Source organism: Hylobates moloch, unplaced genomic scaffold, assembly GCF_009828535.3.
Source record: "Hylobates moloch isolate HMO894 unplaced genomic scaffold, HMol_V3 SCAFFOLD_21, whole genome shotgun sequence".
Taxonomy (NCBI): Eukaryota; Metazoa; Chordata; class Mammalia; order Primates; family Hylobatidae; genus Hylobates; species Hylobates moloch.
The window spans coordinates 19,266,727-19,281,417 of record NW_026652296.1 but is presented as its reverse complement, the minus strand read 5'-3'; the positions used below and the strand labels follow the sequence as shown (position 1 = coordinate 19,281,417).

At 40.3% G+C, this 14,691-nt stretch overlaps 1 protein-coding gene across 4 annotated transcripts in view; it reads right to left on the bottom strand.

Moving 5' to 3' along the window:
• The window catches only part of CHD6 (chromodomain helicase DNA binding protein 6), a 206,628-nt gene that overhangs the window by 60,428 nt on the left and 131,509 nt on the right, over nucleotides 1-14,691 (bottom strand). For all 4 annotated transcript variants that reach the window (XM_058433279.1, XM_032143088.2, XM_058433281.1 and 1 more), the window contains one exon: nucleotides 10,963-11,158. In XM_058433279.1, the coding sequence (XP_058289262.1) occupies nucleotides 10,963-11,158 (196 nt within the window). The remainder of the gene's footprint in view (nucleotides 1-10,962; nucleotides 11,159-14,691) is intronic.

The following is a 14,691-nucleotide window of genomic DNA, read 5'->3' as shown; positions in this document are numbered from 1 at the left end:
CAACTCACTCGAAACATAATTACCAAAAAATTGCAAGATTTTTCTCTCCCTAGCCACTTAGGGTTATACCCTGCTAAGTATGTATAGTGTTTTAAATACATACTTGAAAGTAGGTTTATTTTCTGTAGTTGCAAGGTTAGCAATCCTGAAACTACTTTCTGTTTAATCTAGGATTCAGCAAATGAGTAAAGATATCGGGGGTAGCAGGAGTAAGGGCTTTCACTGTTGGAGAAGGAAATTATAAATATGGAAAGGAGGAAAACTAAAATAAACTCTGCGGTGCTAGAATGAATTGGAGGTATCAGTATTAACTCATGGTTAGGTGTACATGTGTATTTATATACACACATACATATACATAAAGGTACAGAAATAGACATGGATATGCATGTTTATGTATGTACATGTGTCTATACACACATATACAAATGAATGCATATATTTACACATATGCATATTTATAGTCTCTCTGTGTGTATTCCAGCTATGTCCACTGAAAGGGCCTAGGAGAAACATCATTGCAGTAGCAATGAACACACCCTCCTGAATCTTGATTGCTAAAAACCATTCTCTACACAACAGAGCCACAGTGTGCTAGAGAAATGGCTAACTGTAGCTAGGGCTGTGGTAGAGAAAATATAGACTAAGCCTGAAACATATTACTGTGTTAGATGTAAGAAAGTACTCAAAGAATGAGGGAGACATATGAGAATAACACGTAAAGCTCGAAGAGACTCCCACTGGCTAAGTGTAGAACTATATGAACAGAACATCAAAATAAAGATAGTAACAGATTATAACTCACTCAATAAAAAAAGAACCCATGTATTCATACTGACATAAAATAAATAAATGGGAGAAAAAGGGAACACTCTTCCTTATAGTAGAATGCTAACTAACCAGTGCAGAGCAACAGTTAGAAAATCACCACTTTGTAACCATCATAGTGATGATCGATTCAGCCAAAAATAATCAATGGATGCTAAAACCAATGGGTGATACTTTGATGAGGAACAGGTATAGTTCCAATTCATTTCTCCAAAATTACTTCTTATTTTCAAAGGGAAAAACAGAAACTTTATAAGTGGAGAAATCTGACAGACATCACTGTACTAAGTGATCAAAGTTACCATCATCAGACAAATGGACACCATGTTATTCCTGTTGTGATATATTGAGATGGCTGTGTCAGTTCTGTGGTAGTACTAAACCTAGATCCAACCCTGAGGAAACAGAGACAAATCCAAACTGAGGGACAACCTACAAAAAAAACTGGCCAGTACTCTTCAAAAACTTGAAGGTCATAAAATAAAAAGAAAAACTGAGGAACTGATTCAGATTAACGAAGACTAAAGGGACATGACAGCTAAAGGTAACGGGTGATCCTGGATTGGATCCTGGACTGGGGAAATGACAGCTATAAAATATGCTGAAACAAATGATAAGACTTGAATATGAACTGTGGATTGGAGAACAGTATTTTTATTTCTTGATTCTGAGAACTGAACTGTGAATATACAAGAGAAAGTCCTTGTACTTAGTGAAATACACACTCAAAGTATTTAGGGGACAAGGGGGTAAAATGCCTGCAACTTAATCTCAAATACCTCAGACAAAAAGTGACGCATGTGTCTATGCATGTACTCGGAGAAAGAAAGGGACAGAGACACAAAGGAGAGAGTGACAAAGGGCAAAAATGATAGAATCAATGAGGCAAAATGTAAACACAGCTGGTGAATCTGGATAAAGGGTACACTGGAGTTGCAAAATGAAATTATATAGAAATAAAAATGTATAAACATATTAAATATAGACCCTTGAAATAATCCTTTTCTGTGAGTTATAAGCTATTCACTTGATACACAGCTAGATTCAATTGTTTCATTTTGCTTTTGAGTTTTAGGAATTGATGTTTCCCCCCTATTAATTTAACCACACTGAAGCAGGTGGTGAAGAAAATAACTAAACTAAGCAACTTTGGCAAATAGTATTCTGATTATATACTGTAACACTAAAGACCAAAAAACCCACTATAGACCAACATTATATTCTAGTAAATATATTTTTCACAAAATACAGGTTAGCAATTCTAAAACTACTTGATGTGTATACTAGGGATGAAATGAATGAGTAAATATACTGTGTTATGATAACAAGGTCCAGGCTTCATCCTGCCAGAGAAAGAAGTTACAAATAAGGAAGAGGAGGAGACTGTAATGAACCCGATGATGCTGCACTGTAATCAGAAAATTCACTATGGATGAATATATACAGAATGAATATAGCTGTGTGGTATGAGTGCTTGTGTAACTATGCATACATCTGTTTCCTAGCTCCATGTGCACAGAGAGTCTAGAAGCAATAACAATCCAGTAGCAGTGGGCATACCTAGTAGCCAGAGTTTGGTTTCTAAATGCTATTCTCAAGTAAAAGAAAGCAAGGATCGTTGGAGATGGTCAATTCCAACGCAGGGGCACGAAAAATGTAACATGGACTTGAACATCTCATGGTGCCAGAAAGTAAGAAAGCACTCAAAAAACAATGGGAGCATGTCAAAAAAACACAGAAGCCAATGTAAAGGAGCTACCAACGGCCAAATCTGGACAACTTGAAAACAAAATAAATAGAGCAATGGATTATAAAATAAAAGAAAATCCACAAGTCAATACTGATATAAATAAATGGGAGACAAAGGACAACTTCATTATAATAGAATTCTTATTAATAAATGTAGAAGGAATGATGAGAATAGAAAATTACCATTAGCTAAACACCATGGTAATAATTTACTGAAAGCAAGAACCATTGATGGAAGCTAAAATTAATGGACAGAAGTAGGATGAAAAACAGGATAGAGTCTCAAAATATCCACTCAGAAGATACTAATTTTTAGAGATAGTTATTTTATGGTGGAGAAACTTGGCAGATGGCACGTTAACCAAGTAATCAAAGTTACATCACGAGTAATAAGATGTATTCATATCATGCATCCCCTGATATAATGCACTGAGGAGGACGTAATATGATTTCTATGATACTCTTGCCTAAAATGCATAACCTCAAATCTCACCATAAGAAAACATCAGGCAAATACAAACTGAGAACAGTCCACAAAACTGGTCAGTACTCTTCAAAAGTGTCAAGGTCATGAAAGATAAGGAAAGACAAAGGAATCGTCACAGACTGGAGAAGGTTAGGGAGTCACAACTGCTAAATGGAATGTGGATACTGGGCCAGAAAAAAAATATTTCTAGGAAACTGAAGGAATGAATATGAATAAGGTCTGTAGATTAGTTAAAGAGTATCATATCAATGTTGCTTTCTTGGTTTCAATCATTATACTACTGTTAAATAAAATGTCAACATTAAGGGAAGCTGGGTGAAGTATACATTGGAATTCTACATAATTTTTGCAACTTTTAAAAAAGGTTAAAAAATTAATTTTGTTTTAATAATGAGGTAAAATGCTTAAAATGGTTCCAAAGTCAAATACATAAAAAGGGCATATTTGGAAAAACTGGCTTCTTTCCCTGTCACTTCCATCCTGTTCTCTAAAGGTAACCATTTAAAAACAAAGTTTGTAGGCCAGGCGTGGTGGGTCATGCCTGTAATCCCAGCACTTTGGGAGGCTGAGGTGGGTGGATCACAGAGACCAGCCTGGCCAAGATGGTGAAACCCCGTCTCTACTAAAAATACAAAATTAGCTGGGCAGAGTGGCACGTGCCTGTAATTCCAACTACTTGGGAGGCTGAGGCAGGAGAATTGCTTGAACCCAGGAGGTGGAGGTTGCAGTGAGCCGAGGTTGTGTCACTGCACTCCAGCCTGGGTAACAGAGCAAGACTCCGTCCCCAAAAAATAAAAACAAAAACACATACAAAGTTTGTTTTAGTTTTACCCTTGGTAGGGAAGGGACAGACAGATACAAAGACACACAGCCTTTTAAGATAAATGCTAGCATACAGTACAAACTTTTTCCACCTTATTTTTTTCCCCACTTAACAATATATGCAGGGTACAATTCCATAGCAGGATATAGTGATATTCTTCATTCTTTTTTCAAAGCTGAATATATTACAGTTTATTCAATTAGTCATCTATTGCTGAACAATTGAGTTGTGTAGTCTTTGGCTATTATAATTCGTTGCTGGACCTTCTTTCTGTATCTTTAGCGGTAGCAAATCTCTGCTACTGGGAGAAGGTTTGATGAATGATTCTGCAAATTAAGGAAGTGATCATGGTAAACAATATGGTTTATGAGACCTTCAAAATAGTAATCTTATACGGCCCTTAAGTACTGACCCTGATTTCTTTTTCTGGCTCATATGGTGTTGAGGGTAAATTACAAGAGGGAGGTGAAAAGTTCTGAGCAAAAGATCTGATGGAGGAGCCCTGCAGACACTGCTAATGGCCTTCGTAGCATCCATCTCTTTCTTGCTCACTGCCAGAACCCTGACTCTTGTACAGGGCAGCAACATGTTCAGCCGAAACCACTCCCAGCCTCCCAGGGATGGCCAGGTAACACAGTCCTAGACAATGAGGTGTAACAGAATCTCCTGAAGATATGTGCCAAAGTTCTGCTTTCCTGTAAAAACCAACATGCCTGCTTTCCTTATTTTTCCTTTCTGGGATGGAACCAAGAGGCTGTAAACCACACATACCGAGGCCAGTGGAGCAGAAAGACAGGAGGAACCCGGGACTCCGATGACACTATGATGTTGCCTCACTAGTCCTCAACTGCCTACCTCTGGACTTGTTAACTGAGAAAAATAAACCACTGTTTGGGAGAACCGAGGCCACAAGCAGCTAAATTACATAGAAATAAACATGTTCTCCCCGAAGATGACTTACCTGAAGGACAACAGGGTGAGTCCCATCACATTTAAGAGAATCATCATTTTACAGTCAAATCTCAAACCATTCTTTAGTTTACCAAGAGAACTCAACCAAAAAAACATGAGACAGAGAAAGAAACATTCAGAACTAGGGCCATGAACTCAGATGAAGTCCAAGGGAAATGCATCAGCAAAGGTATAAATATAAAAACCTTTGGAGTAAAACACAACTAGGGGACAGTGGTGCTACAATCCCCCAGCCCTAATCCCTGGAGAAAATTATAGCGCTCTAATGATTTGTGGGCTCACAATTTCTTCTTTATTTTTAAATACATTTGGGGTGGACAAAGGCCAAAGAGAAATGAATAACGATGTTCTGACAATGAAAAAAAAAATGCTGGGTGTTGTGGCTCTCACCCATCTTCCCAGCACCTTGGGAGTCTGAGGCAGGACTGCTTGAGGCCAGGGGTTTGAGACCAGCCTGGGCTGTCAACATAGCAAGACCCTCTCTGGGGTTAAATCTGTCAGATAAGTCAGTCAAGAACTAGCTGAGAACAGGAAGGACAGATGAATTCACAGAATGGGAAAGGGGTGCTTTTGGGCAGCAGAAAGGAGTTAAAAAAAAAAAAAGACATTGACAAGGAGAGGCAGCAGCGTACTCAAAAGGAACTTGACCCATTCTATTTAGGACTGGTGCTGTGTAGTAAGTGCCTGTCCCATCCTGTGCTTCAGAGGTGCCACCTATTCACATCCCACTCTACATGGTCATACTCTTTGTCTGGAATATTCTTCCTTCTTATCTCTTAATTTTAGATCCTTTTCATTATTTCTGCTCAAATGTCATCTTCTTAAAGAAGTCTTCCTAGACCACTCTAAATCAGGGCAACCAACTCCTATCACTCTTTTTTTTTTTTTTTTTTGGAGATGGATTTTTGCCCTTGTTGCCCAGGCTGGAGTGCAATGGCATGATCTTGGCTCACTGCAACCTCCACCTCCCAGGTTCAAGCGATTCTCCTGCCTCAGCCTCCCAAGTAGCTGGGATTACAGGTGCTTATCCCAACGCCTGGCTAATTTTTGTATTTTTAGTAGAGACATCATTTCACAATATTGGCCAGGCTGGTCTTGAACTCCTGACCTCAGGTGATCTGCCCGCCTCGGCCTCCCAAAGTGCTGGGATTACAGGCGTGAGCCACTGCATCCAGCCCCAACTTCCATCATTCTTATTCCCTTATTTTATTTTCTTTGCAGTAAATATTGCTTATCTGTAATTATCTTATTTTTCCTCATTTATTGTCTGCCTATCCTACTGAAATACAACTGTCAGTCTAGCTCACTGGTGTCTCTCCAATACTTTAAGTAACACCTGGCATGTCTCAGTGATCAAGAGATAGTCACTGAATAAATGACTACATAGTATAGTATTTGTGTATACATTTACAAATTATTACTTTCTCATAGCAAAGAAAACTCAACAGGTGCAATCCTCCAAACTCCAGACACACACACTGTCAAGAAATAGGGGATGTAGGCGGGGCGTGGTGGCTCATGCCTGTAATCTCAGCACTTTGGGAGGCTGAGGTGGGTGGATCACTTGAGCTCAGGAGTTCAAGACCAGCCTAGGTAACATGTTGAAACCTCTTCTCTACAAAAATTACAAAAATTAGCCAGGCATGGGGCTCGTGACTGTAACTCCAGCTATTCGGGAGGCTGAAGTGGGTGGAGGTTGCAGTGAACTGACTTCCAGCCACTGTACTCTAGCCTGGACAACATAGTGAGATCCTGTCTTCTGAAAAAATAAAATTAAAAAGATAAGAAATAGGGGGTGCAAGCAACATGGTGGCAGCAGAGGAAGAGGCACAGGGGTCCAATGCCTCTTCCCATTGGAGCAGCGTAGGAGTTTCCTGAGTCCTGCTTCTGGCGATTGTGGGAAGGGCCTGTCTCCTCACTCTGGACTCCTAACTCACTTCCAAAATGCTGCAGACACGCAGCAGCCGCATTATCTTGTGGCTGTGCTCTTGGCCAGGACATCTGCTCCCACACTTTCTGAATTCTGCCTTTAGGGACCTTAGCAGCAGGAAAGACGCAGAACTGTGCAGCCCACCACTGTCATCTTGAACCCTGTTCAACCCTAAGGATCTCTTGCCTCCAGGTGCAAAAAGCCCCCCAGAGAATAAGCCGCAGAAGTATCACGGAACAATGGAAGATGAAGGTTTGTGGTCTCTGAGGGGGGCATGATACCATGTTATTCCCAAGAGGTCTACCTTTGCCTTCAGGGGTAGCAGCAACAGTGGCCTACTCCTAAGAAGAAAGAAGATAAAAACCCAGTTTTTCCTTTGTCTTTCCTTCTCAGGCTACTGTTATCGTCCTGTGCCACTTCTTAACCTTAGGTGTTATGGGAAACCTAGACAACACCTGCTGCTGCTGCTGTGCCAGGACTAAATTAGGCCCTCTGTCTTCTAAATGATGGTGAGAAAAGGCGAACTGATAACCTTCAGTTTTGTACACACATTGATGCGAATACAGACATATTCAAGGTTTGAGAGAGGGTGTGGCACTTATCTGACTCTAGATAAGATCTCCCCATTAAGGGGACCTAAAAATTGGTTTTCCTTTAATAGTCTAGATAAAACAGTAATATTGTTAAGATCTCTCAGTGCTAACTTTAATCTCTTTTGTTATTCCTAAGTAGTACCCAGTTTCTATCCTGGATCCTAATGAACCTGTGCCTTCATTTTCTGGAAAGCAAGAGGAGGAAAGGAGGATTTGGGAAGAGGAACACGATGATCTCAGCGTCCCAGCCTCCACACTCTGTTTGGAGTAAATATTCTATATTTATAGCACGTGGGTGCAAGGGCAAATGCCAAGGGGCGTGGGAATGTGTGTGTTTGTGTGGGGAGTGTGCATCATTCCGTGGACAGTTTCCAGCCCTCTTGCTTTTGGAAAAGCCCTCTTGCTCTCTTCCTCATCACACCAAGCAAGCAAGAATCTTGCTCCATCTCTGTGGGAGACACAGAATTTGGACCTAACTCTCTCTATCACATCTTTTTTATAGCCCACCAGTCCCACTCACTAATAGCCACTCTTCTAGTCCCCTGTCCTAAAACTGCTCTACATTTCTCAATTCTTTCATCTCTACCTAGACTGGCTAGACTTTAAGGAAAAAAAAAAAGGATGATTCCTTCTGAGTTGTACAAATGTTCTCTCTCACACAGTAACCTTTTGCTGCATTCTCCTTACGAACTCCCACCCTGCATCTTCCACCTTGGATCTTCCGCAGTGCTGGTCTTCTTCGTTTCTTCATTCAGGCTGAGCATTAGAGGAAGTTCAGAAACTGATTCAACACACTAATAAAGTTCACACTATCCAATTTCAGTTTGGACTTCACTGCTATTCCTTAATTCATCTCTTGCCAGCTCCCCAGCAGTGGACATTGAGAATAGCTACTCCAAAGCTTCTCCCTTCATCCAAGACCCTCATTCTGGACAGTCCCACCCACCTTCTCTGGTTGCTGCACATATAAATCAGTCACCTCAGATGACTTTGCCTTCTCCACTAGGTTTGAATATTCACGTTCTTGCCTTTCCCATGGCATTGCACCTATTCAATTGGTAATGTTTAGACTTCACCTAGGTGAAGCATGGTCATTCCAAAATGTTTGCCTCTGGCCATGAGCTGTTGCCAGCCCCATGCTTCCACTGATTCTCCTGGATATCCCTTCAGGCATGTCCAGCCGAGGTGTCCTCAAACTGGCCATTCAACTTTGGTTTCCTGTGCCATTATTCTTCCAGCTGCCATGCCTCACAGTCACGTTAGCATCACAAAGAAGCTGAGAACTTTGTAACTGTCAAGGACTTAAGAAATCATGTTTTGGGGTTGACAAAAATCTGAAAAGGGCCTGATAGTAAATATTTTAGGTTTTGTTGGCTATGAGGTCTCTGTTGCAACTACTCAATTCTGCCACTGTAACATGAAAGCAGCCACAGATTATATACTTACAAATGGGTGTGATTATATTCCAATAAAACTATTTTTAAAAACAGGCAGCAGGCCAAAAGGCAGTCATTTTCCACCCCTTAATCTGTATCATTGTCATAAGTAGGTTCTTGATAGTGAGCTGATCAAATATTAGTTTTTGCTTATTATTATTTTAGTGTTAAGTGTGTTACTCCTTTAAAAATGGGTTATTCATTATATCTAGCAACTCATATTCAGCCATCTTTTCACCAGTAGAAAGATGGTAAGCTAGTTATAATCACTGGTTTTCTTTGAGATCACTGGTTTTCTTTGAGGTTGCATGTTGAACATAGTTTACTTTATGATGTATACCATGAAATATTTTCAGTTTTTTTTTTTTTTTTTTGAGATGGAGTCTCGCTCTGTCACCCGGGCTGGAGTGCAGTGGCGCGATCTCGGCTCACTGCAAGCTCCGCCTCGTGGGTTCACGCCATTCTCCTGCCTTAGCCTCCCGAGTAGCTGGGATTACAGGCACCCACCACCATGCCCGGCTAATTTTTTTTTTGTATTTTTAGTAGAGACGGGATTTCACCATGTTAATCAGAATGATCTCAATCTCCTGACCTTGTGATCTGCCTGCCTCGGCCTCCCAAAGTGCTGGGATTACAGGCATGAGCCACCGTGCCCGGCCATTATTTTCAGAGTTTTAACCATCACTAACTTAATTTAAAGCACTAGTTTTCAACTAGTAGGCTGCTTTCTTCAAACACAAGTTTATGTGGAAACTCATTAAATGAAAAAGACGAAGGGCCAGGCGCAGTGGCTGACATCTCTAATCCCGCCACTTCGGGAGGCCGAGACGGGCGCATCACCTGAGGTCAGGAGTTCAAGACCGGCATGCCCAACATGGCAAAACCCCATCTCTACTAAAAATACAAAAATTAGCCAGGAGTGGTGGCAGGCCCCTGTAATCCCAGCTACGCGGGAGGCTGAGGCAAGAGGCAACAGAATCGCTTGAACCTGGGAGGCACAGGTTGCAGTGAGCTGAGATCACGGCACTGCATTCCACCCCAGGGGAATGGAGCGAGACTCTGTCTCAAAAAAAAAAAAAAGAAAGGAATAGACAAAGTAGCAACTCTGTAGGAGTGAGTGGGTAGAGAAGAAGCCCAGATACCCATTGGCTTAGTGCCCTCTTCCCTGCATCCCTTCTCTTGCAGTATCCCCTAGAGTACCTCTTGAATCCTGTCAAACAGCGGCCTCCAAACTTCTTTTGATCAATCACCTGTATTATGAAAAAGGTTTTGAGCCACCCACCCACCTTCTTCACCACATACCCATAATCCTAGTGTTAGTAAATATCTCAAGATACATGCAATATACACTTAAGATGAAGTTCTTCATTAATGATAATGGCTGTAAATCTATATTCCAAATAGTCTTACTGACAAGTTAGAATCTTTTTGGCTGACTTCGTGTCCCATATAGTTAGAATGCCATTGTTTTTACTTTGAAACAAGGTTGATGAAGAACTCCAAACTGGACCCTACCATTTTCTTGTTTGTTTATGTTAGCTTTTAAAAAATGTATCAACTCCAATCTTTGCAGTAATCTTTCAAAGCCACTGGTTATTTAGTTTGGCTAAAACCAGAAAATAGAATCCATAAAGCCACTTAACTGGACACATATAAACTCTAACATGTTACACTGTGTGGAGAGCAAAGGAACTAGTGAGGCTGCCCTTGTTGCCCCTGCTATGCCATGGAACTCTCCCACCCCTCTGGGTTAACTCGTTTACTGTACATGACACATGACCATCTTAACTAACAAACTGAGTGAAAATGCCCGAATCATCTACATATCAAGAATTAGAGCATTAGTCAAGCTTAGTATCTTTATTTCTGATAATAATAATAATTAGTAGTTCTAGTCTATATCTGGAGGCTACCACTGTGAAACATCATTTGATTTAATGGAAAGAACCACACTCTCTAATTAGTTGGAAGGGTCGGCATTTACTTTTCATTCAGTTTCACCCCCTGACCAAGGCCCTAAGCCTGTCATCCAGCTGACACCATAGCATAGAGCATCACAGATGCTCTGTAGCCAAGCCAGGCCCTATCATGATGTTCTGGGATCCAGGGCAGCTAGGGTAAAGAGCAATCAACCTAGTGGTTACCTGCAAGTCATTTTGTGGGTTCCAGTCAGAATCAAATATGATGCAGGTATCAGCAGCTGTGAGATTGATCCCCAGGCCTCCCGCTCTGGTGCACAGAAGAAAGACAAAGCGGTCTGAATCTGGCTTACAGAACCGGTCGATGGCTGCCTGGCGCAGGTTTCCCCGTACTCGCCCATCAATTCGCTCATAGGTGTATCTGAGGGGACCCAAATGAACGAAAGCCCAGGCGTTAATCATGACTTCAATGCAGAACAGCACAAAATGCAGGAAGCTGTCGACTGATGGCCTTAAATCCCTCACTTCTAAATTTGGACCAAATGACAGCAGTCTAGAAGGAATCCTGCCCCCTACATATGCAGCAGGGCAGACACTTAAAACTGTATTGCAAAATGCCCCCCTCTCAAAACAAAACAAAAAAACCAAAACAAAGCAAAAAAAAACCAGCTGTAAACTAAGAAGGACTAGAAGAATTAAATCATAAAATACTGATCCCCATAGCCCAAGCAACTTATTCTCTCAAGTATTTTCCAGTTTATACTCGTACTAAATCTAATCATAAGACCAGGAAAAACAAAAGCCTTTCCCATCTACTTTGAGTAGTGCTCATAAAAAAGACTCAGAGTTCTCATCAGTTTCCAGCTACTTTAGGGTAAACCAGAAACGGTAAGAAGATTATACTGTGAGGCAGTCCTTTTATGTCACTTCTAGCCTATCAAGTTCCTCAAAGCTTTGGAGGTACACAGCAAAACCTCCAAGTTTATAGCTGAAATCAAGGTCTTCTGGCCAGTACATTGCCAAGCATAAATCACAGGAAAGGTTTTTGAGGTGTGTGTGTGGGGTGAAGGACTGATTAATAGTTAGAGGAAAATAAAGTAGGAAAGTAAAGCTGAGTATCATTGAGAAGGCATACACCTGTGTGGAAAATCAAGCAACGGGTGGAATGCATGGTAGAGGTAAGGGTAAAAGGAAAGAGAGTAAGGAATGAAACTGTTAAGGGAACATATCACTCATGCCCATCTAGAGGGAAAACAGAAGAGACCTTTATGTTGGAGATCATGGGATTAACACAGAAGATATAGCAGCAAACTGGACAGCTGCTGGGCATCTTATTCTTTTCTTATTTACCCCTGACAACATATGAATTAACAAGGGGGATGTTACTCTGGGCCCAATTTTGACCCACAAACATGAACTGGTTAGTGAAGCAGAAGTAATAGGAAACTTCTGAGAAAAGAACCAAATCATCCCAAACCGACAACAGTCAAGACCATGAATCCTGGCAAAATCCTATCAGCAGTCCAGAATTTGGGAAATCAGATCTCTAAAACTGACATAAATAAGCAGTAAGAAAATAAGGATAGATACCCTAGGGGTAGATAATTCTGTGTGAGGATGGCTTTGGAAAACTAAATCTGGCAATATGATCTTGACTTCCTTGAAGAAAAGAAAAAGCCATGTAAAGAACCCACCCAAGGAAATGCACATGAAGAAACCTGACCAACTCAGACTTACAAGGGACATGTATAAAGCAAAGAAACAAGTCTGAAAATGCTGTCTCCCTTTTACAAAGCCACAATACAACCATACCTAAAATTAAGGGTACAATTTTTTGTTTCCTCTTTATTTAAAATTATAATACACTCAAGAATAATAAATGAGAACTACAGCAGCAAATGAAATGGGTGGTGGTGACAGGATTGTTATGAAGGCAGACTAAAAAGATTTTGTGTCATAGACAAAGGCTAAGGATTAGATGTCTGAATTCTACAGATTTAATTATCACCATTATTCGTAACAACCACAATAATGATATTAGCAGCAAATCCTTAAGTGTCAGTTCTGTGCCAAACCCTGTGGTACATGCTTGGTACACATCATTACATTTAATTCTCACAATAGTCCTATGAGGTAGTTTCTATTATCATCCTCATTTTACACTTAGGAAACCTAAAAACAGAACAAAACAAAAATTCATACAAGTAAAACATCTTGCTCAGTCATCTAGCTGGTTAAGTGAGTTAAACCCACATCCATTTGACTTATAGCTTTCACACTGTACCTTACATTTCAATTCAGTAGGACAGAAAGGTTTTCCTAAACACTTAAGAAGAGAAATGGAGAATACATAAGGGACACTAGTAAACTTTGGAAGCTTGTAACTCTAACAGGAGGTGGAAACAGAAACTATAACTAGGTATTGAAACGTTTTTGATAAATCAGTGCTCAGAGGATCTGTAACAGTTACAGAAGTTTAGCCATGTATGTGATGCAATAGAGGAAGCACAATACTTGGAGTCAAAAACAGGGTTGAGATTCAATTAAAGAATGGCCATTTCCCCCCTCTACCCCCATCACACATATGAATGATTAATGCTGCAGGAACAGACTCCATGCTCTTTGAAAAGACACCCTTAGTCATCCGATAAGAGTTAGATACCACATGGATCAGAGTGAGGCTGGGAATTAGCACAGCCTTAAGGGGGAGGGGAAATCAATACACAGTGATGATACAGCTCAGCCAACACCTAGGGAAAATGTTCCCATAAAATTAGTAAGTTTTTGTGTATTATAATGTAACAACACTTTTAGAACTTTTAGAACAAGATGAATGGAATAATTCTCTATCACTTGTTTAGTTTTGAGGGAGTGCTCTCAAAGAACACAAAACAAAAAAATTTTGGATTATTTGAGCTCCTTCCTCACTTCTGAGCCAGATCCTCTGGCCATGCCCTCATTCCTGTATGAGAGTCTGGCATGAAATTAAACGGGAACAAAACCAAACTGACAGCTGGAGAGGCAAAGAGGCTCAAGAACAAAGAAAACCTTGAGGGCTAATAAGTCTGAATGAAGAAATCAGACATCATAAAATTTTCCACACTGAACTTCAGCACAGCAATTAACCCTCTGTGACAACTGTATTTTTAACAAGCTCCCTAGGAGCTGATATGGTTCAAACTGTAATTCTGAGTCACTATCAAATACTATCAAGTATCAACAAGCAGCAGGTGGCACTCTGGAAAAAAACTCTATGTGACTGGCCGGGAGCAGACTGGAAGGGAGTGGAATGACATGTTTTTGGCACAAGAAATGTTGACTTTAGAAAGGCCTGAAGGGAAATGAACAACTTTCTGGTCTCCCAGCAATAATCAACTGGAAAACATGAAGAGTTAATTTAAAAAAAGAAAACCAAAAAAAAAAAAAAAAAAAAAAAAAAACCCAACACAAAAAACCATTTACAACAGTTACAAGCATATAAAATACTTAGGATTTAATTCAGTAAGAAATATGAAGGATTGGTAACACAACACTAAGGGGCCATGCTTTGTTCACCATTATGACTGTAATACCTACAGAGGTTCTAGCACAATGCAGACACTTTACAAATATTTACTGAGACAATAGTGTATATGAAGGACCTAAGTTAAGTGTAGTGAAAAGCATGTTCTTTGATTTTGCAAAGATGTCAGTCTTAAAAAAAAAAAAAAAAGAAAGAAAAAGAAAAAAAAAGCTAAAAAAATCCCAACACACGAATATATGTATAAACATGTAGATGTGTATGTATGTATACATACATCTATACATACACAAACATTTTTCTGCAGTTAGGGGCTGGAGCTGACAGAGACAGATAAATAAGCCAGGTATGGTGGCTCACTCTTGTAACCCCAGCAATTCGGGAGGCCAAGGCGGGAGGATCACTTGAGGCCAGGAGTTCAAGAACAGCCTGGG